Source organism: Balaenoptera ricei, chromosome 2, assembly GCF_028023285.1.
Source record: "Balaenoptera ricei isolate mBalRic1 chromosome 2, mBalRic1.hap2, whole genome shotgun sequence".
NCBI lineage: Eukaryota > Metazoa > Chordata > Mammalia > Artiodactyla > Balaenopteridae > Balaenoptera > Balaenoptera ricei.
Window position 1 is genome coordinate 133810100 of NC_082640.1, and position 24014 is coordinate 133834113.

General features: G+C 37.6%; 1 protein-coding gene across 3 annotated transcripts in view; it reads right to left on the reverse strand.

The window, feature by feature from the left end:
- The window catches only part of MIS18BP1 (MIS18 binding protein 1), a 59437-nt gene extending 35846 nt beyond the window's left edge, over positions 1-23591 (reverse strand). For 2 of the 3 annotated variants that reach the window (XM_059914168.1, XM_059914170.1), the window contains exons 1-6: positions 23165-23425; positions 17541-18172; positions 13501-13611; positions 12398-12873; positions 6000-6073; positions 4197-4327 (exon numbers count right to left, since the gene is read on the reverse strand). In XM_059914168.1, the coding sequence (XP_059770151.1) occupies positions 4197-4327; positions 6000-6073; positions 12398-12873; positions 13501-13611; positions 17541-18081 (1333 nt within the window). In that variant the 5' untranslated portion in view covers positions 18082-18172; positions 23165-23425. Of the gene's footprint in view, positions 1-4196; positions 4328-5999; positions 6074-12397; positions 12874-13500; positions 13612-17540; positions 18173-23164; positions 23426-23524 lie in introns of those variants that run through there. The other variant, XM_059914169.1, reaches the window with a different exon arrangement.
- Between the last annotated feature and the right edge of the window lie 423 nt (positions 23592-24014).

The following is a 24014-nucleotide window of genomic DNA, read 5'->3' on the forward strand; positions in this document are numbered from 1 at the left end:
AAGCCAAGTAAAGAAAGTGTTTCAAGAAGGTAGGTGTGATTAACTGTGTCAAGTGTACACTGGATTTAGCAATGTGGGGGCCACCAGTGACTTTGATAAGGGCTGTTTCGGTGAAGAACTGAGGATTAATGCGTGATTAAAGAGAATTCAAGAAAAAATGAGAAAGAATTCAAGAGGAATTAGATCTAAGTATAACAAATCGTCTGAGCTGTTTTGCTGTAAATGAGAGCAACAGTGGCTGAAAGAAGTGTGGTTAAATGAGGGCCCCCCTCCCAGTTTTATTGAGAAATAATTGACATACATTACAGTATAAACTTAAGGTGTACAGTATGATGGTTTGATTTACATATATTGTCAAATGATTACAATAGGTTTAGTTAACATCTAGCATCTCATATAGGTACAATAAAAAGAAAAAAGCAATTTTAAAATTTATAAGTGTTATAAGAGATGAAGATTTAGCATCTGTACCTCTCCTTCCTCACTCTCTCCCCACATTTTTTACAATAATTTTAATTATATCAAAGATTGTTTGCATCATTATAACAATGTGAATATTGTTCACTGCAGAACCTATTAGAATACTGTGATTACATGTACTTTCCCCATGCTGTACATTTCATCACTGTGACTCATTTTGTAACTGGAAGTTTGTATCTTTCAACCTCCCTTACCTATTTCACTCATTCCCTGACCTCCCTCCCTTCTGGCAAGCATCTGTTCTCTTTATCTATGAGTCTGTTTCTGTTTCGCTTTGTTCATTTGTTTTATTTTTTAGATTACACATACAAGTGAAATCATGTTATTTGTCTTTCTCTGATTTATTTCACTTAAAATTTAATACCTTCTAGGTCCAGCCATGTTGTCACAATAGCAAGATTTCATTCTTTTTTATGGCTGAACAATAGTGTGTGTGTATATATATACATATATATATATATATATATGTATATATATACACCACATCTTTTTTTTTTTAATAAACTTATTTATTTTATTTATTTATTTTTGGCTGCATTGGGTCTTCATTGCTGCACATGGGCTTTCTCTAGTTGCGGCAAGCAGGGGCTACTCTTTGTTGTGGCAGGTGGGCTTTTCATTGCGGTGGCTTCTCTTGTTGCAGAGCACGGGCTCTAGGCACGTGGGCTTCAGTAATTGTGGCATGTGGGCTCAGCAGTTGTGGCTCACGGGCTCTAGGGCATAGGCTCAGTAGTCGTGGTGCACAGGCTTAGTCGCTCCGCAGCATGTGGGATCTTCCCGGACCAGGGCTCGAACCTGTGTCCCCTGCACTGGCAGGCGGATTCTTAGCCACTGCGCCACCAGGGAAGTCCCACCACATCTTCTTTATCCACTCATCCATCTATGGACACTTAAGCTGTTTCTGTATCTTGGCTATTGTAAATAATGCTGCAATGAACATAGGGGTGCATTTGTCTTTTCAACTAGCTCTTTTGTTTTCTTTGGAAAAATACCCAGAACTGGATTGCTGGATCATATGGTAGTTCTACTTTTTAATTTTTTGAGGAACTCCCATACTGTTTTTCCTAGTGGCTGTAGGCAATTTACTTTCCCACCAACACTGCATAAGGGTTCCCTTTTCTCCACATCCTCATCAACACGTTATTTCTTTTCTTTTGGATAATAGCCATTCTCACAGGCATGAGGTGATATCACATTATGGTTTTGATTAGCATTTCCCTGATGATTAGTGATGTTAAGCATCTTTTCATATCTGTTGGCCGTCTGTATGTCTTTTTTGGAAAAATATTTATTCTCTGCCCATTTTTTAATAGGGTTGTTTCTTTTTGTGATGTTGAGCTGTATGAGTTCTTTGTATACTTTGCGTATTAATCCCTTATCAGTAATATAGTTTGCAAATATCTCCTCCTATTCAGTAGGTTGCCTTATTTTGTTGACAGTTTCTTTTGCTATATGGAAGTTTTTTAGTTTGATGTAGTCCCATTTGTTTATTTTTTGCTTTTGTTGCCCTTGCCTGAGGAGACAGATCCAGAAAAATACTAAGGCATATGTCAACGAGTTTACTGCCTATGTTTTCTTCTAGGAGTTATATGGTTTCAGATCTGACATTTAAGTCTTTAATCCATTTTGGGTTTATTTTTGTACATGGTATGAGAAAGTAGTCTAGTTTGATTCATTTGCATGGAACTATCCAGTTTTCCCAGCATCATTTATTGAAGAGGCTGTCATTTCCCCATTATATTCTTACCTCCTTTGTCATAAATTAATTGACCAAATAAGCATGGGTTCATTTCTGGGGCCTCTAGCCTGTTTAGTTGATCTATGTGGCTGTTTTGGTGCCAGTATCATACTGTCTTGATTACTGTAGCTTAGTAGTATAGTTTGAAGTCAGGGAGTGTGGTGCCTCTAGCTTTGTTCTTTATGTATTTAGGTGTTCCTATGTTGGGTGCATATATATTTACAATTGTTATATCTTTTTTTTGGATTGCTCCCTTTACCATTATGTAATGTCCTTTTTTGTGTTGTTACAATCTTTGTTTTGAATTCTGTTTTGTCTGATGTACGTATCGTTAACTTGGCTTTCTTTTCACTTCCATTTGCATGGAATACCTTTTTCCATCCCCTTACTTTCTATCTGCATGTATCTTTAGATCTGAAGTGAGTCTCTTGTCGGCAGCATATATATGGGTCTTATGTTTGTATCCATTCAGCCACTCTATGTCTTTTGATTGGGACCATTTAGTCCATTTGCACTTAAAGTGACATTTAAAGTAGTTACTGCCATTTTGTTAATTGTTTTCTGGTTGTGTTAGCAGTTTTTCTGGTTGTGTTTATAGTTTTTTGTTCCTTTCTTCTTTTGATGGCTATCTTTAGTGTTATATTTGGATTCCTTTCTCTTTTTTTGTGTATCTATTACAGATTTTTGGTTTGTGGTTACCATGAGGTTTATATATAGCATGTGTATATATATATATATTACATAGTATATATATATATAATTATTTTAAGTTGATGATCTCTTAAATACAAATGCATTCTAACAAACCTGATTTCTTACTCAAAAGAGGGTTTTTTGGTTTTTTTCTTTTTTTTTTTGATAGGAGAAGGGAGAATTACTGGAGTAATATCCTTGAGTAAAAGAGGATAGGAGCTGAAGCATAAATAGGTGGACACAGACAGGAACATGGAAAGTTTGTCCACAATAAAAGCAGGTACAGCAAGTGAGCAAATGTGACAGAGAAGTTTTCTTTCTTTTTTTTTTTTTTAGATTTATTTATTTTTATTTATTTATTTTTGGCTGCTTTGGGTCTTCATTTCTGCGCACGGGCTTTCTCTAGTTGCGGCGAGTGGGGGCTACTCTTCATTGTGGTGCGTGGGCTTCTCACTGTGGTGGCTTCTCTTGTTGCGGAGCACAGGCTCTAGGCACGCGGGCTTCAGTAGTTGTGGCTCGCGGGCTCTAGAGCACAGGCTCAGTAGTTGTGGTGCACAAGCTTAGTTGCTCTGCAGCATGTGGGATCTTCCCGGACCAGGGCTCGAACCCGTGTCCCCTGCATTGGCAGGCGGATTCTTCACCACTGCGCCACCAGGGAAGCCCGAGAAGTTTTCTTTTGATTGTTCCTATTGCTCAAGTCCTCTTCTTGCTCCCCTACCCCCCGATGAGAGAGGGAGGTAGGAGATGTGTAAAAATATGAAATAGTTAACAAGGACGATGGGAGAGTGAATGGATTAGGGAGCTGTGGTAGGATACCAAGGGGCACTAAGTGACCACAACTTGTTGCTGGTAATCATAAATTTAAGGTGGACTACTCAGATGTGTTTTTCTTCAGTCACTTTAGCTGTGTACAAGGCATAGGCAGAAAATTAGATTGTATCAGGACTGGGGTTGTGCCGAGCAGGTTCAACAAAGAGAGGAATTGGGGAGCTAAATTATATTCTTATAATTTATTCTTACAATTCCTCACAAACAAGGAACATTTCACTTGAATGTTTTTTAAATCACTGGACTTAAACTGTCAATAAGAGTGATTAAACCAGAGGAAAGGATCAACATACATAACAGTTTTACATAATGTTGGCAATTTTATTTTTAATTTTTAGTTTTGATATATAATTTTAAAACACCTAGTAAAAAGCAAAAAAATGTATATCACTGTTAGATATATGGTTAATTGTTTCACTTAGTAACTAATTCATCAATTAGTAATGACAGTTTTTACCTGCTTCTTTCATGGAAGTCCGGTCTATCATTCCTTTTAATATATAAATGTTGCCTGATAAAGTCCTAAGTTTGTTGTGCTTAATCCGTTCTATAATTGCATTACTGTGCCAATATATGTTAGTGATGTCTCTAGGAGAAAAAATAGCTTAGTTAAAACCAAAACATTCACATTTTACCAAGAGTCACAATGTACCTATATAAGTATGTAAATTTACAACAGAAAGTAATAAATTTGCCCTCCAGCTAGAATACTATTAATCTAATTACAAAACATTTGAGGGCCAAACATTGCAACAGAACTCAACCTCTTGGCTAATGTGATCCTCAGAGTACCAAGAAACTGTATTGTGGCCAACATACCCCTAGTATAAAATATATCATTAGCAAGAAAACAGAGCCTTCTCTATCTGGTGCTAACAACTGATGCTCAGCTTCCAAAGGATGATTTCCCTGTCCCTCTCCTCAGGGGCTATACTGTGTTAGCTTTCACACAGTTATATGGTTTGGATTATTCTAATCTTGTGTTTTTTCCCCTCACTATATAGCCAAATGTCTTTACCTTCCTCTTTAGAAAGTACCAAAAAGAGGTTCAAACTGCAGTATCAAATCACTGACCCACAAATCTACTCTTCATACTTCCTTACGTGAAACTAAGAATAAATATAAAATAGAAAAAACGAAGTATGAAGATGTATTAGATAAATGTTGAACATTCTTTGATTCATTAGATAACTAATAAGAAACATTCTAAATATAAATGTAATAAATAATAAAGTTAAGTTCTTTAGTTTGGTCAAATGGAATTAAATTCATACATTATACTTTAACACAATATTCTCGTCTTCTGTTCTTTCTATCTTTATTTATTTTATTTAACAAATATTTAAATAGTACTCTAAAAGTACTGTTCTCAAAGTCTTATAAATATTAACTCATTTAATCCTCAAAATAACCCAAAAGGTAGGTCATACTATTATTGTCATCATGCAAATGAAGAAAATGAGACTGAAAGAGGATAAGTAATTTGCCCAACTCATATAGCCAGTAAACAGCAGTAATGGGATTCCAACAAAGGCAATCAATGCTGCCTCTGGATATTAAGGAAATGGGTGCAAGGCAGGCAGAAATAAAGTGAGCAAGACAGATTCTATACACTTAACTTATAAACTTGCAGGTAAGTACCTTGAACAGTGATACACTGTATTGTTTTATTACAACCTTTTATTACAATTTTTTTTTTAACTACTAAGAAAATTGGTTTTGAAGAATAGGAAATTGTGCTAATAGAGTAGCAGAACTAGGCAAAGCCCACTTACCAGATGATGGTTTCGCTTTAGGGAGAACCAGAAAGTGCCAATGATTACTTAATATGTAGCTGTATGGCAAAGTGTTATATATTTTGATTTCTTTTCTGGATCAGTAATTTATATCTGGTTGTCCCAATTTAGATGTGAGAATCTGGACTGAAATGCACGTAGTAAATATTAACTAATCATATATAATTAAGCAGATAATACCAGTTCACTTATTAGAACCTCTGAAAAAAATAAAGCACTGTGTATACAAATTTGAGCTGTCACTATTTTAAAAATAATTTGAGTTAACAGACAAAAGCAAGAAAGCTGGTTACAATCACAATGGTCATACTCATTTTACTTTACTGCCATCAGTCTGTAACCTCATTAGAAAGTCTTTATTTTGTACCAAGATGCAATTTGTCATGCATCTCCTTTTAAGCTCTTACACACAAGTATATCTTATCACAAATTTTATTAAAAGAATACTGAAAAGTTACACTTACATCAATTTTCCTTCTACACATATAGCAGTGTTATCATTGATGACTTTAATCATCCATTCCTGTAGCTGGACTACCTAATTAAACATAAAATGAAGTATGTTATTTTTTGTATTACTTGTAGCATATGCATTACAAAATCAATTTACATTAAATTAAAAGAAAAAACTTATACGAGTAATCCAAATGAGTCCTTAGTGTTCAACTACGTAAGAATCACATTCTATTTTAAATAGCAATAGGGTAAAAACTTTTATATATAATTGAACAAAAGATGAATGGAGGACTTCCCTGGTGGCACAGTGGTTAAGTATCCACCTGCCAGTGTGGGGACATGGGTTCAAGCCTTGGTCCGGGAAGATCCCACATGCCACGGAGCAACTAAGCCACAACTACTGAGCCTGTGCTCTAGAGCCCGCGAGCCACAACTATTGAGCCTGTGTGTCACAACTACTGAAGGCCGCACACCTAGAGCCTGCGCTCCGCAACAAGAAGTCAGCCACTGCAATGAGAAGCCTGCGCACTGCAGCAAAAAGTAGCCCCTGCTCTCCACAAGTAGAGAAAGCCCGTGCACAGCAACGAAGACCCAATGTAGCCAAAAACAAAATATAAATAAATTAATTAAAAAAAAAAAAAGATGAATGGAGAGAGACTGAACTGAGGTTGTAATGCAGTTTGCTCTACAATCCAGAATCAATTATACTTTAAATATTCTTATGTCAAATACCCTTAACCACTAGGGAAAAAAAAAAAACACCTAAAATCCTAAGGTATCCATTAAAATACCAAAACTCACAAAAGACCCAATAACTTGGAGAAAAAAACAGTTGTGTAATATACATTTCACCATCACTCTTACCCTTATATAATTAGAGCTTTTTTTTTTTTGCAAAGTTGATTTGGAGTTGCATTCAATTTCCTATAAAGGTGACTGCTAGTAATCTATCTTTAGTATTCTATTCCAAAGCAAACATCTGAACAGCTCAGAGAATTCTTTATTTTAGGACAAGTAAAATCCTACATTACTATAAAGGCAGATTTCTGTGAACAACTGTGTTATGAAATTATTGCTTTTATTGTGTAACAATCTAATAATGAACTATTTCTGATGAGAAATACAACCATAAAAGTCATACTTTTAGTCACCATTTATTTTATATATAAAATTAGAAACTTACATATAAAGACAAATTATTCTGTGGTAGTTTTATGCTGAGTCAGGAAACTAAAATGGAAGGGTATTCATTTAAAAAATTACAGGTAGGACCTGGGAAAGAGGCAATAAAATTTCTTTTTTTTTTTTTTTTCCTACTTCTGCATTTGGAACTATAAGATACACCAAAGAATCTATCAGATGGAGATGGTATTAACAATAAAAGCTAACAGTAGGCAGTGTTCCAAGCATCTAAGACACATTGACTCATGTTATTCTCATAACACTAGGAGGCAAGTACAATTATCTTAATTTCATAGATAAAGAAACTCGGTAAAGTCTAGTTCAATAACTTGCCCGTATCACACAGAGCTAGTTAGTAGCACAGATGGGTTACAAATCTAGGAATTTTGGCTCCACGATCCTGTATCATACTGCTTACATAAAATACCAAGGGACTTCCCTGGTGGTCCAGTGAGTAAGACTCTGTGCTCCCAGTGCAGGGGGCCCGGGTTCTATCCCTGGTTGGGGAACTAGATCCCGCATGCATGCTGCAACTAAGAGTCTGCATGCTGCAACTAAGAGTCTGCATGCCGCAACTAAGAAGTCCTCACGCAGCAACTAAAGATCCCACATGCTGCAACTAAGACCCTGTGCAGCCAAAATAAAACAAAAAACAAAACAAACTATGTTGTTAAAAAAAAAAAAAAAGAAAAAATCGGAACTTCCCTGGTGTCGCAGCAGTTAAGAATCTGCCTGCCAATGCAGGGGACATGGGTTTGATCCCTTGTCCAGGAAGATCCCACATGCCGTGGAGCAATTAAGCCCGGACACCACGACTACTGAGTCTGCGCTCTAGAGCCCGAGAGCCACAACTACTGTAGCCCACATGCCTAGAGCCTGTGCTCCGCAACAAGAGAAGCCACTGCAATGAGAAGCCCGTGCACTGCAATGAAGAATAACCCCCGCTCGCTGCAACTAGAGAACTCCCGCGCACAGCAACAAAGATGCAATGCAGCCAAAAATAAATTAATTATTTAAGAAAAAAATCAAATATTCATTCATCAAACATCTGTTGAGCTCTACTATGCTCCAGGCATTGGTTGAGGCATGGGATTCATCCAGAAACAGAATAAAATGGCCACCCTCTTTAGAGCCAACATTCGTGCTGTATGTGTGGTGGTGGTGAGGGTTGGTGATGGGGTTGGAAGCAAGCAGATTGGTGGTGGTGGTGATATTCAAATAAATAATAAAATGTCAGGCAGTGATAATATTAAAAATAAGTATAAATGGAGGATTTTTTTTTTTAGACAGGATAGTCAGGGAAGGTCTTGGAACAGAGAACTGAATGAAGTAAGGGATGAGCCATATGGATATCTGGGAGTAATTCTTCCAGGCAGAGGGAACAAGTACAAAGGCCCTAAGTAGGCAGCAAGGAGGGCACAGTAGCTTGAAAAGAGTAAGCAAGAGAGATGAGATGAGGCTGGATATCTCCAGGATTGAATTATGTAGAGTCCTATAAGCTATGGTAAAGGTTTAGTGTTTTCTCTCTCTCTCTCTCTTTTTTTGGCTGCCACGCGGCATGTGGGATCTTAGTTCCCCAACCAGGGATCGAACCCGTGTGCCCCCCTATCCCCCACTCACATGCCAATGAAAGTGCTGTGGAGTCTTAACCACTGGACCACCAGGGAAGTCCCAGTGATTTCTCTTGAGGTGAGAAGTTACTAGAGGATTTTGAGCAGAGGAGTGACATGATTTAATATTCTATTAAGGGGCTGCTGGGTAGAAATTGGCCTATATATAAAGATTCTGGCCTCTATTTAGAAAACAGACTGAAGGGGAGAGAGGCAATAGTGGAAACAGGGAGACTATAAGGCTACTGTAGTAATCCAAGAGATTACTGTGCCTTGGACTAGGAGGTAGTGGTTGAGAAATAAGGAGTGGTCATATTCAGGACAGTAGAGACAATGGGATTTCTTCATGGTTTAGATGTGCAGTATGAGAGACAGACAGAGACAGAGAGACAGAGAAAGAGAGAGAGAGAAAAAAAAGCTCAAAATGAACCTAAAATTTTTACCTAAGTATTTGGTGAAATGGTATTACTATGTACCAATATGGGACACAATGTTAAATTTGAGATGCCTACTAGGTATCAATAGAGAAGCTGTACAGATAATTGCATATGTGAGTAGGGTTTACAAGAATGTTCTGGGCTGGAGATATATATTTGGGAGGTATCAGCAGAGAAATGGAATTTAAAGCTATGGCACTGCATAATAATAGTCTAGAGAGTATGTGTAGAGAGAATCAGTTCCTAGGACTGATACTAGGGAATCCAATATTTACAGGTTGTTACAGGAGAAAGCAGCAAAGGGGAGTGAGAATGCCCAGTGAGGTAGCAGAAAATTAGGAGAGAGTTTCTAGAACCTAAGCAAAAAAGCAACACACCATTTTGAGAAGGATGTCCTGATTCACTGTGTTAACCTCCCCCATGAGTGACAGAATAAGGAATAAGAATAATCATTGGATTTAATGATATGGAAATCATTGGTGAACCTGAAAAAAAGCAATTTTCATGGAGTAGTGAATATGAACGTCCAAAGTGGAACTTGTTCAATAGGGATAGAGGTAAGAAGAAATGATCACTGTGAATACATATACCTCATTCAAGGTGTTTTGCTGTAACAAACAAAAAAAGGGGTGGTAGCTGGAGTGGGATATGGAGTAAAAGGAAGGTAGACTTTTTCTTCATATTTTTTAAAAAACGCAGGTCATGTTTCAGGTTGTTTATATACTAATGGGAATGATGCAGAAGAGAGGAAAAAATTGAGGGGATAATTAGAAGGACAAAGTCCTTTAGGTGGTAGGAGGAAATGAACTGGCCTTGAAAAGGAACACAAACTGTTCATCCATTTTAACAGAAGGAAACACAGAATGTGTGGATACAGCAGCAAACAGACTGATAGATTTGGTGATGGGAATATGAGGTTCTCAACGAACTGAGAATGAGGAGGAAAGAGAAGGTTTGGAGGTTTTAAGAGATAATAAGAGTGGCATACTCCTCTAGGAAAGTCAGAGTGTGGGGTGGACTGACAAGTGAAATCTAGCAGGACTGATGGGCAATACTGAGAGCCCATTTAAGGTTTGTTGTCAAATTTAAAATGAGACTAGTCAACATCGTTGTGCATTTTGTTCCAGTCATCTTCTACTTCTCAGGTACAGGTATGTAGCAAAAAAAAAAGAGAGTAAAATTTAACCAGGGTTACAATTTTGCCAGAGGAAGACAGAAGGAAAAGCAATAAACAGAACTGAGAGTTTAGTCAAGGGAATGATTATAATGATGGACCATGGACTCTATGTAAGGTAAGAGAAATGAGGACAGAAAATATTTGATGAACTGAAGGCTGTCTTAGTGGGGTGGAGTATTGATGGTGGGGATGGGGGAGAAGTACTAGAGGTAGAATGATCTGAGCACACAGGATTTAATAGTGAGAGTGGGATGCTTCAAACTGAGAAGCTGGTGCATGGACTGGCAAAGACAAGGGATGGGTATGACTAGAGTTGAGGGTATTGGTAGGGAGACGATCTCTGAAAATCAAGAATTCAAGGAGGTTGGATAGATTATCTACATGGATATTGATGTCACAAGAGTTGATGACAGAAAGAGTAGCAGAGGAAAAAGTAACAGGTGTCCAACACTTCAACAGGATGCAAGCTCATGACTAGGAGGTTGAACTATAGATGACTACAAAAGGACAGAGGGAGTGGTAAAGCCTTATGGCACATGCTTCAAAAGTTAGGGAGGGGGAAGGAGTGGTTTTAGAGAGAATGAGGAACAAGAGGAACGCACATTATATCATCTCTAGGTCCAACAGAATATGGGATACGGGAGAAAAAAGAGCCACCATTTAAGAGAAACAGTCATAATTTTAGTTAGAGCAAAGTTAAGAAATGTTCATAGAAGATTGAGAATATAACATTTTGCTAATGCTGTAACTCGAGTTCAAGAGAGCAATGTAATGTTGGGAGAGTTAGAGATGAGTGAGAGACTGGGTCAGACTAAAGCATGTACGGAACTGTATAGAGATAAGAGACCTGGGAGGCTTGGACTTTGTGTAGTAGCTGAGGTAAACAGTACTATAGAGATGATGGAATTAATACTGTAGGGTCTCTTAGAAGAGATGTCTTTAAATCTTTTACTTAACCCACCTCATATTTTTAAGACAACATCTAAAACTTTTCCTTGTAAGTCTAATGCAATTTCCAATAAATACACTGAGATACAAAACTGTAACTGTTATATAGCTCTTTAAAATTTAGACAGGGACTTCCCTGGTGGCACAGTGGTTAAGAATCCGCCTGCCAATGCAGGGGACACAGGTTAGAGCCCTGGTGTGGGAAGATCCCACATGCTGCGGGGCAACTAAGCCTGTGCGCCACAACTACTGAGCCTGTGTTCTAGAGCCCACGAGCCACAACTACTGAGCCTGTGTGCCACAACTACTGAAGCCTGCGCGCCACAACTACTGAAGCCTGCATGCCTACAGCCCATGCTCTGCAACAAGAGAAGCCACCACAATGAGAAGCACGTGCACCGCAAAGAAGAGTAGCTCCCGCTCACCGCAACTAAAGAAAGCCCTCGCACAGCAATGAAGACCCAACGTAGCTGAAAATAAATAAATAAAATAAAAAAATAAATTTTAAAAATTTAGACAGAATTCAAATATCATCTCAGTCTGATACCTACAATCATCCTTTTAAAAATAAAGGCTCAAACCTTTACCAATTGGAAAGTTTACATTGTATCTTTCTCCTTGAACTTGTATTTCTATTACACTTCCTTCAGAGAACTTATCCTAATGTAACATAGTTTGATGGTCTAAAGTCTTTCATTGATCCCTCTGTATTACAACAGAAAAACTTCTCAAATCTTCAGATGCTGTAACTCTTCTTTTAATTGCTCTGTTAATAGAAGCCCAAGAATCAGGAAAAAAAAAATTTAAGAAGAATACCTCACTGTTCATCCCCAAAGGGAGTTGAAGACTGTACTAGTAATAGAGCAAAGTAAGAGTTAATGCCTAGGTCTTACTTTTAATCCTCTGCTCTTTTCACTAGGCCACACTGCCTCTACACTAAATAATAACAAAACCCCAAAATGAAGATACTGTTAATGAGAAAGCAAAAGAGCTCATGCTCTTGAAGAATGGGGGTAAAAACAAATACACATCTGCCTTAAAAGTTTTCCTACCTTATTTTTTTTAACTCCATTTGTAATAGTTTGGCATGTACTTGGAGAAAGCTTCCAGGCATTGCTTTTTGATCTCTGAGGTATTCCTATATGAAATCTTGGAGTTGCAAGCACAATTTTACATGTATCATTCATGGAACCTGGAAGATCAGTCTCTCTGGGCATTGTTTTCTCATTTCCTTCCTTAATTTCCTGTTCTGAAGTGCCTTCTGTTGTAATCTTACTATCATCAGAAACCATTAATTGACTGCCATTTTTAAAAGGAACACAGAGAGTCTCAATGGTGGTATTTTGGGATTTTTCACAGGTAGAATCAGTGCCTTCTAAAACAAACGTGTCCTTTTTGGACTTAGTGGTTGCAACTGTATTCTCCTTTGAGTGAAGAACTTGTCTAGCCAACTGAGCTCTAGTTAATGCCTTGTTTGAGACTCCTGCAGCTGAATCATTTTCATGTTCTTGGTTCAGAATTGGAAGCTCTGCAAAAAATACAAAACCAAACAAAATTTATAGAAGGATAATATGAAATTAAAAGAGAGCAACAGAACAATTGAAAACTTTTAATATTTTTTCCTTTTTAAAACTGAAGTATAATTGACTTAACTATTAGTTTCAGGGTATATAACATAAGGATTCAGTATTTTTACACATTACAAATAACGTACTACATAGGATCACCACAATAACTAGTTACCATCTGTCACCATGCAAAGTTATTAATATGATTGGCCACATTCCCTATGCTGTACCATGAAATCCCCACGACTTATTTATTGTATAACTGGAAGTCTGTATTACTGATCTCCCTCATCTATTTCACTCATTTCCCCCTCCCCAGGCAACTACCAGTTTGTTCTGTGTATCTATAGGTCTGTTTCTGTTTCGTTATGTTTGTTCATTTGTTTGGTAAAACTGTTTATATTAAAAAGTCTTCAGGTTAGAAATGTTCCACCCTCCTGCCCAGTCTGAGTGCTGCTGGCTTTTACAACTCAATCTTTTATCCATAGTCAATGCCTGTTGCCTACACAGGGGAAATAATTATCTAGAACATTTAGCCATACATTGAAATAACAAACTAAGAACAAACAAAACAAAAAGTGCTTTACCATAAGTTAAATTGCATAGAGGTGCCTTCTTTTCCTGCTGATATTGAATCTTTTGCTTGACTGACAGGAAAGTATTATTTGATGATTCTGAAGGAACTTCTTGGACTGAGGCTGCGTTTTTTTGTTTTTTTGTTTTTTAAAGAAAGAAGTTGAGTTGTATTAGTCACTGAGAAGAAAAAAATGCCTTTAAAAAAATCTTGGAATAGACTTAGGTTCAGTAATGATCCGACCAATAGTGTATACTTATGGAATATATGACAGTTACATTAAGTTTTTTCCCTTTATTATTGTCTCATGCCTTCAACAGATTCTCTATATCTACATTATGCTGAGAAAGAATTTTTTTAAAACTTCTCCACATTACTCGCCAACTCTAGACAAAAGTATACTACTGAACTTAGAAGCCTAGACATCTGGAATAACATTCTGTTTCTACCACAAATCAGTGTTAAGGTTATATATGAAGTGCCATCCAGCCTTGAAAATTCTGATTTTGCTTCTGGTTGCTGGAAATTTCTAAAATGTGGAAGAACAGTTGAAAAGTTGTAACTTATACTTTAAAAATCAAAATGTTGAGATTCAGTAGCAGACTAAACCATAATTTATACTTCTTTGACATCTCTTTAGCAGGTCTTCAAAGGCACAAACCTGGTAGGCTTATCAACTAGACAAATAGGAACTAATAGTATTACTCAACATTTTATTCTGCTTTACATCCTAGATGGTTAGTTTTGTTCCTTGAATACAGAAATGAATTTCTTTCACACAAAAAGGGGAAGGTAATCAATTTAATTTGTACCAGAGAAGGAAAAACTGAATTATTTTATATGTTTAATTTTAAATATTATACTTGAAAAAATTGGTAGTGATTGTACTTTAATAAGTATGCCACTTTGGCCTTAGAAACCTTAATATAAAGATTCTATTATAATGATGTGTCATAAAAGAAGGGTAAGTTTCTCTTTCTTTAATTCATTCTACTAGAAATGACAAGGCAATGTAGTAAAGATGAGTAGGTAATTCAATCAAATATAACATGCTATACAGAATTTGAGCCATTTATTTGAGAGTCCAAGGATCCATGCAGAGACTCTCCAAAAGATCTCTGAAATTATATACGAAATCTGTGTTTGTATATATGTGCATTTTCTGGGGAAAGATTCATCAGATTCTCAAAGTAGTCAGTTACTTCTTCTCTCTAATTCCACTTTACATATAAAACATGCTTTAATATACATTATTTCATTTGCTTCTCCCTTTTCTCCTAGACTGTATGAGATTATTTTGTATACTCCCCCACCTCTATCTTAAACTTCCTTAGAAAACTCTGCTTTTTGTGTCAAAATATATAACTGTCTTTGAAATGCAACAATATACCCACAATCTATTGTGTAGTAGTTAAGAGCACGGGCTTTCTGATAGATACCTGTATTTAATTCTCAGCCCATCACTTACTACCTGTGAGACACAGAGTAGATGTGACATATTTAAAAGCTCCATCTCCTAGACTATTAAATGAGCATATAACCATAGTGTTTGCTGAAAGAATCAAAAGAAATAATGCATGTAAAGTATCTTTATCAATTATTGCAACTCATTAAAATCTCAATTTCAAGTGTCCCAATTTCTGATTACCTTATATCTTTCCAGATCATTCTCTCAAATTCACTGACTATCCCAACAAGACCTACACTTCTTCACCTCCTTCAGGTCTTCTTTTCTCTGTCTAACCAACTTAAATTTCATGGCCAATTGTGACCACCCCCTTGCACACGCACCCCAACTCCTTTGTCCTTTTTTCACATCATCCTACAGGCACACCTTGGAAATATTGTGGGTTGAGTTCCAGACCACTGCAATAAAGTGAGTATCACAATAAAGTGAGTCATGTGAATTTTATTTCCCAATGCATATAAAAGTTATATTTATATTATATTGTAGTCTATTAAGAGTGCAACAGTCTTATGTCTAGGAAAAAATGTACATACCTTAATTTAAAAAATTATTGCTAAAAAGGCAATTTTTATTTTTATAGCAACTTTACTGTTAAAAAATGGTAACCATTATCTGACAACACAGGATTGCCACAAACCTTCAATTTATAAAAACCGCAATATCTGTGAAGAGCAATAAAGTGAACTGCAATAAAACGAGAATGCCTGTATTTGGCAAAATTACAGTCCTGATAAAATCCAACCCCATTCCTATTCCCCACCAGCACCTATGCAGCTAGAGGAAAACTCACAACCATACTGATTGGTCTTATCTAAATTCATGCCCACAAATCTCAAGTAAGTCCTTAACATTGCCCAGGAAATCAGGCCTAGGCCATTTACTCTTTTGCTCTCCTACACTATTCAAACCTCCTCAAACTTCAATACCTGCTACCTATTCTCGCTCTCAACTGATGACTTGACTTCCTGTTTCAGATTATTTCTTAAGTCACATAACACTGCCTACCTTCTTGTTTGATGTTCTGTTTATGTTCCTAACGAAGGCCAAACATCCACTTTTAGATTCTATTCCCTCTCAACTACTCAAGAATATCATACTACAAATCTCAGTTTTTCCTTCCCTAGTGGATCATTCCCAACAGCACACCAAGATGATGTTATTTCACCGATCATTAAAAACAACAAGATCTTCTTAAACCATATTTCCCGTATTTCTCTGCTCCCCTCAAAAAGACCTGTCTATGTTCACCATCATCAATTTCTCTCCTTACACTCTCTCTTCAACCCTCTTGAATCACGTTTTTGCTACTATCACTCCACCAAAACTGCCCACATCAGTCATCAATGATTTCCACGTTGCTAATCCAATAGTCAAATCTCAGCCTTCATCTTTCTTGACTGATTAGCAGCATTAGACACAGCTAATGACAACTTCCTCAAAAGCATTTTGTTTTCTTGGGTTTTTCTTCTTCCTCATCTTCTCAGTGGCCTTCAGTACTTCCTACTCTTTCTTCTAACTTCTAAATTTCAGGGTGCCCCAGGACTCATCCTTGAATGTTTTTTCTGTGTACACTTACTCCCTGATGATCCCATCTAATCTCATAGCTTTAAATACCATTTAGGTGCTAATGACTCACAAATGTATTTTTCACACCTGGACCACTTCCTTAAATTCCAACTAATTTTTTTCAAAAGCCTAATTCACAACTACACTTCAATTTTTAACAGACATATCAAAATTGACATGACAAAAAACATAATTGCTGAGCCCCCAACCCCACTCCACCTCTGTCTGCCCCACCTCAGTTAAATCGTTCCAGTTGCTCAAGCAAAAAAAAACAAAACCAAACAAACAAATCACCCTATACCTCTTATATTCCACATCCAATCTCTAAGCTAATGCTATTGGCTCTTCCTTCAAAACATATCTGGAATTCAGCCACTCCTTATTATCTTCACTGCTACCACCTGACCAAGCCAACACCATCTCTCAACTGAATTACTTCATTAACTATTTCAAATTTAAAAATGTAAGTCAGGTCGTGTCATTCCTCTGCTCAAAACTCTCCAGTGGCTCCTTAATTTGTTCACAATAAAAGCCCAAACTCTAACATCCACCTATAAGGCCCTGCATTATCTGACCCTCTATTTATCCGCTCCTTCCCAGCTCTGTCCACTCACTCCATGATAATCTCAAAGCTAGTCCAGATGCTTCTATTTCAGGGCATTTGTACCAGCTGAAGGATCATCCTTCCCCATTCAGTCCCCAAGATATCTGTATCTAGTGCCTCCTTCAATTTTTGGCTCAAATGCCACCTTATTGAAACATTGACCACCCCACTGAAAATTACAACCTCCTCCAACTCTCCCCATCATGCTTACTCTTTTTCTTTCCAGAACATTTTTCTTCTATTATACCCTAAAAAATACTTATTTGGTGATCTGTCTCCCAGCAACTGAATGTAAGCTAGCTTCACGAGGGCAGAGATTTTTGTTCATTTTGTTCACTGCTGTATCCCGCCCGAGTGCCTAAAACAGTATCAGACACAATAAACACTTTTTAAACCAACACATAATAAAACTAACCTCTTAGTGAACTGTCTTCTGGCTGGAATGATTTGTTGTTTTCCTTTTCTTCACAGAGGTAGGTATGCTGTAATACTCCTTCCTCAGCTCCGTTAGGAGTGAAAATTTTATTACTTTCATTTTTTGGTGGTTCCAACAAACTGTTTCTTGATGCTTGTTCTTGCTTGTTACGTAGTACTTTTTCTTTCATTCTTTGAAATATTTTTCCTGGTGATTCATAGCTTGCTTTATTTTTTAATCCATCCTTGTTAGGCTTTATAACACTGATATCAAGAGAACTGTTAGAGGCGGTAGCCTCTGCTAGCATGGTAGATTGAAATATATTTTTATTATTAAAAACTGTTACTTCTAGGAACTGACTCTTTTTATGGTCATTCCATTTTAAAGAGGACTTCTGATATTTCGCCAAATCTTTTACAGGAGTAAGTGTGCCTGAAGGAATGTTGTCAAAAAAGACTGCATGCATGGGCATGTTTCTCCTCTGAGAAGATGTCTCTGAAGACAAGTGAATTCCTGGACGTTTCAAAGGTGTTGCAATCATCTTGATAAACAGTAGCAACAAATTTCCTCTAACAGAATATTCACTTAAACACAATTTTCAGGATAGACCTTCAGCAGGGGGCCAGAAGAACCTGTAGTTCAATGTGAAATCAACCTTTACCATGCTTTGGTACAGAAAAAGTTAAGTTTATTTGCTTTCCATAACAACATTATACTAATTAAAAGGTTTAATCGGTTCATAACAACACTGGATAATCTATAGCTCACAAATCAGACTAAGATTTTATATTTTTGTTAAAGCCTCATTTTACTATTTTTCAATGATAAACGGTTTGGCTTTTAAATTTACTTCTCTACGAAAAAGCAGCTTTCACCAAGGCTTCTACTTAATCGCTCTAGGGGCTGAATTTTGAATATGTTTTTGAAATTTATTTGAACCTCAAGTCCTGGAAGTTCCAATCTAATATTTGCATCAAAAAACATTAACTGACATTTACATATGGCACTACATTAAGTTATAAAAGATTAAATTTCACCAATATGGTTTTTCCTTTTAGGCACTTAAATTTTAAGGCAGCAGCTACAATGATATATCCTAATGAAGGCTAAAAATCCATTCAATTTTTAAGTTAAATAATCTCCAATCCTGATTTTGTTATGCTGCAGAACATTTTAATTATGAGGTTTCAGTTTAAAAAAAAACCCTCAAATCAAAAGTAAATTATATTCATTCTAATTTTCTAAACATTTACTGCTACTTAGAATTTTTAGAGGAAATCATGTATTTGGGCATACATGGTCTTAGACTTGTTTTAGCTTGCTTCTTACATATAAATTTTATTTCCCACACCTAGCAATTAAGATTCTAGGTGATGAACCATACAGTTACATTCTGTAATACCTGGTAAATTAACAAAATATTTCAACCTGAGGAGCTCGGAACTTGAAAATCTAGATTTATAGCATCTCTGATCACTGAATTTATAAATATTCCAACCAGTCTTTGACATCATATAAACATAAAAAGCCTTTTTAAGAAAATACAAATGCAATCAGACCAAAGACATCAAGTATCTTTATCTACAGTAACTTCTGTGAGAAACAAATATGCAAGTTAAAAATTCATATACGAATTACCATTTTATCCGATAGTTTATAAGAGAAAAAAAGGAAATATTCCTTGATAACAAGAGCTGACAAAAAAGGGTTATCCTGGGAATGACACAAAAACCACTGAATTCAGCAAATATGTATTAATGTATATATTTATGCATTTGGCAATGTGCTAGTGACAGGAACGCTGTGCTGAGAGTTGTAATACTCACTAGCCATTCTCTTTAAGCTCTCAAAACAAAAATGAATAAACTGGGACAATTGCATGGAAAGAAGGCAAAGTATGTGCAGGTTTACACAATCTCAATTCCTTAGAACCTAATGAAATGCTCAGCAGGAAGTATAAACTGCAAATAAACTAACAGAACTAAGAACAGGCCCAATCTGTAGCACAACAGTCCTCCCCCCACCCCGCTTCTCCCAGGGGGGGATACATTATAAGACCCCCAGTGGATGCCTGAACCTGTGGATAGTGCCAAACCCTATATATACACTATGTTTTTTCCTTTACGTACATACGTATGATGAAGTTTAATTTGTAAATTAGGCACAGTAAAGAATAAAATAAAACAATTATAACAATATACTGTAATAGGGACTTCCCTGGCTGTCCTGTGGTTAAGACTCCGCACTTCCAATGCGGCAGGGCGCGGGGTCGATCTTGGTTGGGGAGCTAGGATCCCACAGGCCACGCGGCACAGTAAAAATAAATAAAAAATAATAAAAAGTAATAAAAGTTATGTGAATGTCATCTCTCTCACTCAAAATATCAAAGGCACAAATTTAATGCCTTTCCAACTTAACTAAGCATTTATCATGCATTGTGGCTGTAAACTTTTGCAGTTTGGGGTGCAATAGCAAAACCTGCATGCATTTCTTTTTCCTTCTTCACAATTTTACAAATAGAAGATTCGGTTTTAACCCAGACCTTAACAACCTCAGCATACGATTTTTTTTCCTAATTAAGTCAGGAGCTTTCAACTTTTCACTTAAAGGAAGAACGTTACAGCTTCTCTTTGGCATATCCAAATTGCCAGCACCACTACTCTTGTGCTTCGGGGCAATTATTAAGTAAAATTAGGATTACTTGAACACAAGCACTATGATACCTCGATAGTCCATCTGATAACCGAGAGGGCTGCTAAGTGACTAATGAGTAGGATATGCTGGACATAGGGATGATTAACATCCCTAGCGGGACAGTGTGAGATTTCATCATGATACTAAGAAAAGCATGCAATTTAAAACTTATGAATTGTTTATTTTTGGAATTTTTCATTTAATATACTCAGACTGCAGTTGACTGAAGGTAACTGAAACTGTGGGCCGAGGAAAGTGAAACTGCGGGTAATGGGGGTGGGGGGTGGGGACTACTGTACACACACAGAACTGTTTTCATCTAAAGGCAGATAATTACAATCACAGTGAAAGTCTCCAAGAACCAGCACACAACTCCTCTTTCATGTTGCCCAACTTCTTCCTTCTCAATTCAAACATGTAGTAGGATTGAGAGGTGTGTAGTCAAGATTCTGAAAATCCTCAAATTCCACTCACCCTCCCCAAAAGATGCAGGAAGTTCCTCTTTAAATAAGAAAGAGAAGCACCTCTTTCTTATTTATGTGATAAAGAGCAACTCAATAGAGGCGAAAAGAGTTGCCAATAGTTGCCAGGTTTCAGTGTGGTTGGTGGAAAAGAGAAGGATATAGAGAAAAAAAAATCACCTAGGATCTTCTCTGACCATAGAGGCTTTGCAGAATAGATAAAGAAAAACAAAAAGCCACTGGGTAGAGGCCACTCAATAAACACCTGAAGCTCCATTCTCTTCCTAGTTAACAGAAAAGCAAAACAAAGAAAATAAATCATGATGCTCAGACTCCAGGACTGAAGAAGAGAAGGTGAATTCTAAAATGGTATGCTTGTGCCTTCATTAACTGCTTAAAACTATTGGAAAATCTAATTATTCTGAAAACTGACAAATGCTGATGTACTAGGGAAAAAATGGCTATTTATTCAAAATAAATACTCAGGCGTGGGAAAACCATTATATAAAAAAGCTAGGGCTTCCCTGGTGGCGCAGTGGTTGGGAATCTGCCTGCCAATGCAGGGGACACGGGTTCGAGCCCTGGTCCGGGAGGATCCCACATGCCACGGAGCAACTGGGCCCGTGAGCCACAATTACTGAGCCTGCGCGTCTGGAGCGTGTGCTCTGCAACAAGAGAGTCCGCGACAGTGAGAGGCCCGCGCACCGCGATGAAGAGTGGCCCCCGCTTGCCGCAACTAGAGAAAGCCCTCGCACAGAGACGAAGATCCAACACAGCCAAAAATAAATTAATTAATAAAAAAAACAAAGTACATTTAAAAAAAAAAAAAAGCTAGCTATGAGCATTTATAGTATGTAAAAGGCAGGCTAAACAACTGTTATCATGGATATGATACTGAAAGTAACTTTTACTCTTCTTCCTAAGAAGACATGAAAAGTTCTAGGAATTTACTGTTGTGGTAATATTAATAATAATTATAATGGAATGGATCAAAACTCCCAAGGCACACTAACCAAAACTGGGAGATAGAATTGGGAAAAAAATGAGAGGAACAGTAAATTAACTGGCAAATTATATATTTGGGGGAAAAACACTGAGGGCCAATATAGATAACATTCAAAGAAACCAAATGAATCAATTTAAAGAAATGATCAACCAAAAAATGGCCAAAGGACATTTATGGCAATTAATGGAATACAAAAGGCCAATAAATGAGTCAAAATGACACTCCATTTTACTAATAAATGAAGAGATGCAAATTAAAACAGTGAGACTTCTTATGCTTATCAGATTGGTAAAGATTAATTTCAAAATATAGGTGTGCATGCCATTGGTCAAGAAATTCTACTTAAAATTCTTTTTCTTATAGAAACATCTACATAAGAATGCAAATATATATGTGGTAATAATAGTCAACATCTACTGCATATACATCAGATACTACTTAACCTTACAGCAATTCTTAAGAGTTAAATACTGTCATTATTCCCATTTTGAAAATGAGGAAACTAAGGCATTGAGTGGTTAAATAACCAGTCCAAGGTCCCACTTACAATGATTAAGAGCAGGACCTCCGTCTATCTGATTTCAAAGCCCAAGTTCTTAAACAGGCCCTATACAAGGATGTTCACTGAAGTACTGAGCTAATTAGAAACAATCTAGATGTCTACCAAAAGAGGACAAAATTCTACTGTTCACTGAAGTACCGGGCTAACTAGAAACAACCTAGATGTCTATCAATATGGGACAAAATTCTGCTACATCCATACAACTGAATTCTATGTATTCAATAAAAGGATATACACACACACGCATATACTGACATAGAAAGTAGCTAGGATACACTAAATTTAAAAAGCAGCGGAACAGGACGTACAATTGAATTTCTGTAAAAAAAAAAAAAAAGTCAAAAATAAACAAACACATCCAGGAGCATAAGCATAGGGGAAAAAAACTGTGAGTATACCAAATTGTAAACAGCGTTTATCTTTGAAGAGCAGTGTTTATCTTTGATGAAGGGGCTTCCCACTACCTAAATAATTTTACTTACATCTGAAAATATTTGCAACTAATATGTAATTTATCAGAAGAAGAAGCTGGATGGATCAATTGTTTCTTTAGCTCTGTGGATGCTGGGTTCCAAGGTGAAGAATTGGGCAGTGACGCACACAATTCTCCTACTTGGTAATCTTCTAAAAAAAAAAATTTTTTTTTCTAGAAGTGATTTTAGACGAAAAGCCCGGAGCGCTCACCATCGAAACGAATCTGAAGGAAAGTAGTCTACTCTCTTGATAACTACAGTAGACACGCAACAAATACACACCGAATGAATGAGTAGTTGTTATACCACAGCCAAAGCCAGAAATGTACAAAAGTCCGCGAGAGACCGGAATGCTGAAGTGCTGAGACTCGCGGCGCCAGAAAGGACCAGAGGCAGGAGGCGAGGGAAGAGGGGCGGGGTGGCCGTACCTTGGGTGAAGGGCCTGGCATGGCGAGACGGCTGCAGTCTGGGCTCGGCTTCGTGCTGGAGCGGGGGACCTGGGCGCCCCAAGACTCGCGCCTCTGGCCCAAGTCGGCCCCAGCTCGCAGCGGCCTAGCCCCAGGTGACGCTCACTTTCTCGGTGAGGTTCCCTAACACCTGAACAGCTTGGGAATTCAAATTTGAAGAGCCCGCCCTCCCAGCCAGCCCGGGATTGGCGCGCCCAGGAACTGCGTCACCGTGCGTCTCACTGGGACTCGAAAACTGGGGGCGGTCCTCGCTCCGCGTGAGCAATGTTATTTCCATAAAAACTGGGCAACCCCAAGCTGCCGCGGGTACTGGGCACGCACCTATAGTCGTCCTCGGACTTCGTTTCTTCTTCAGAGGTGCGCCAGCCCCACGTTCCGCCGCTCCTCCCGAAATGCTCTGAGGCAGGAAGGCCTACGTCAGACGTCGCCGGCGCGCCCCCGCGCTACTGCAGTTTAAGAAGTTTGGCCCTTCCCGGCTACCCTCCTGCTCTATGTGTGAAGGCTAACAGTTTTTGGCTAGCGGTTCCTTCCTAGTGTGAGGAAACAGCTTGCTGAATACGTTTGAGAGAGCTTTTAGTTTTCTCAGACCGTCAGATATTTGAGGCCGAGAAGGAACGTTTTGTTCTTAGGGGATAATGGACTGAATGCAAAGTTATACTTGCAATGGGATGTTTAGTTTGAGCTATTCCCCCAGGAAGTGTAATTTTTTTTTTTTTTTTTAAACCTGATCATCTCGAATACTACTCTGGGTTGCGATGCAGTTCGTGACAGTCGCGTTTAGACTTATCCCTGCCTTAGGCTACTCCCAGTG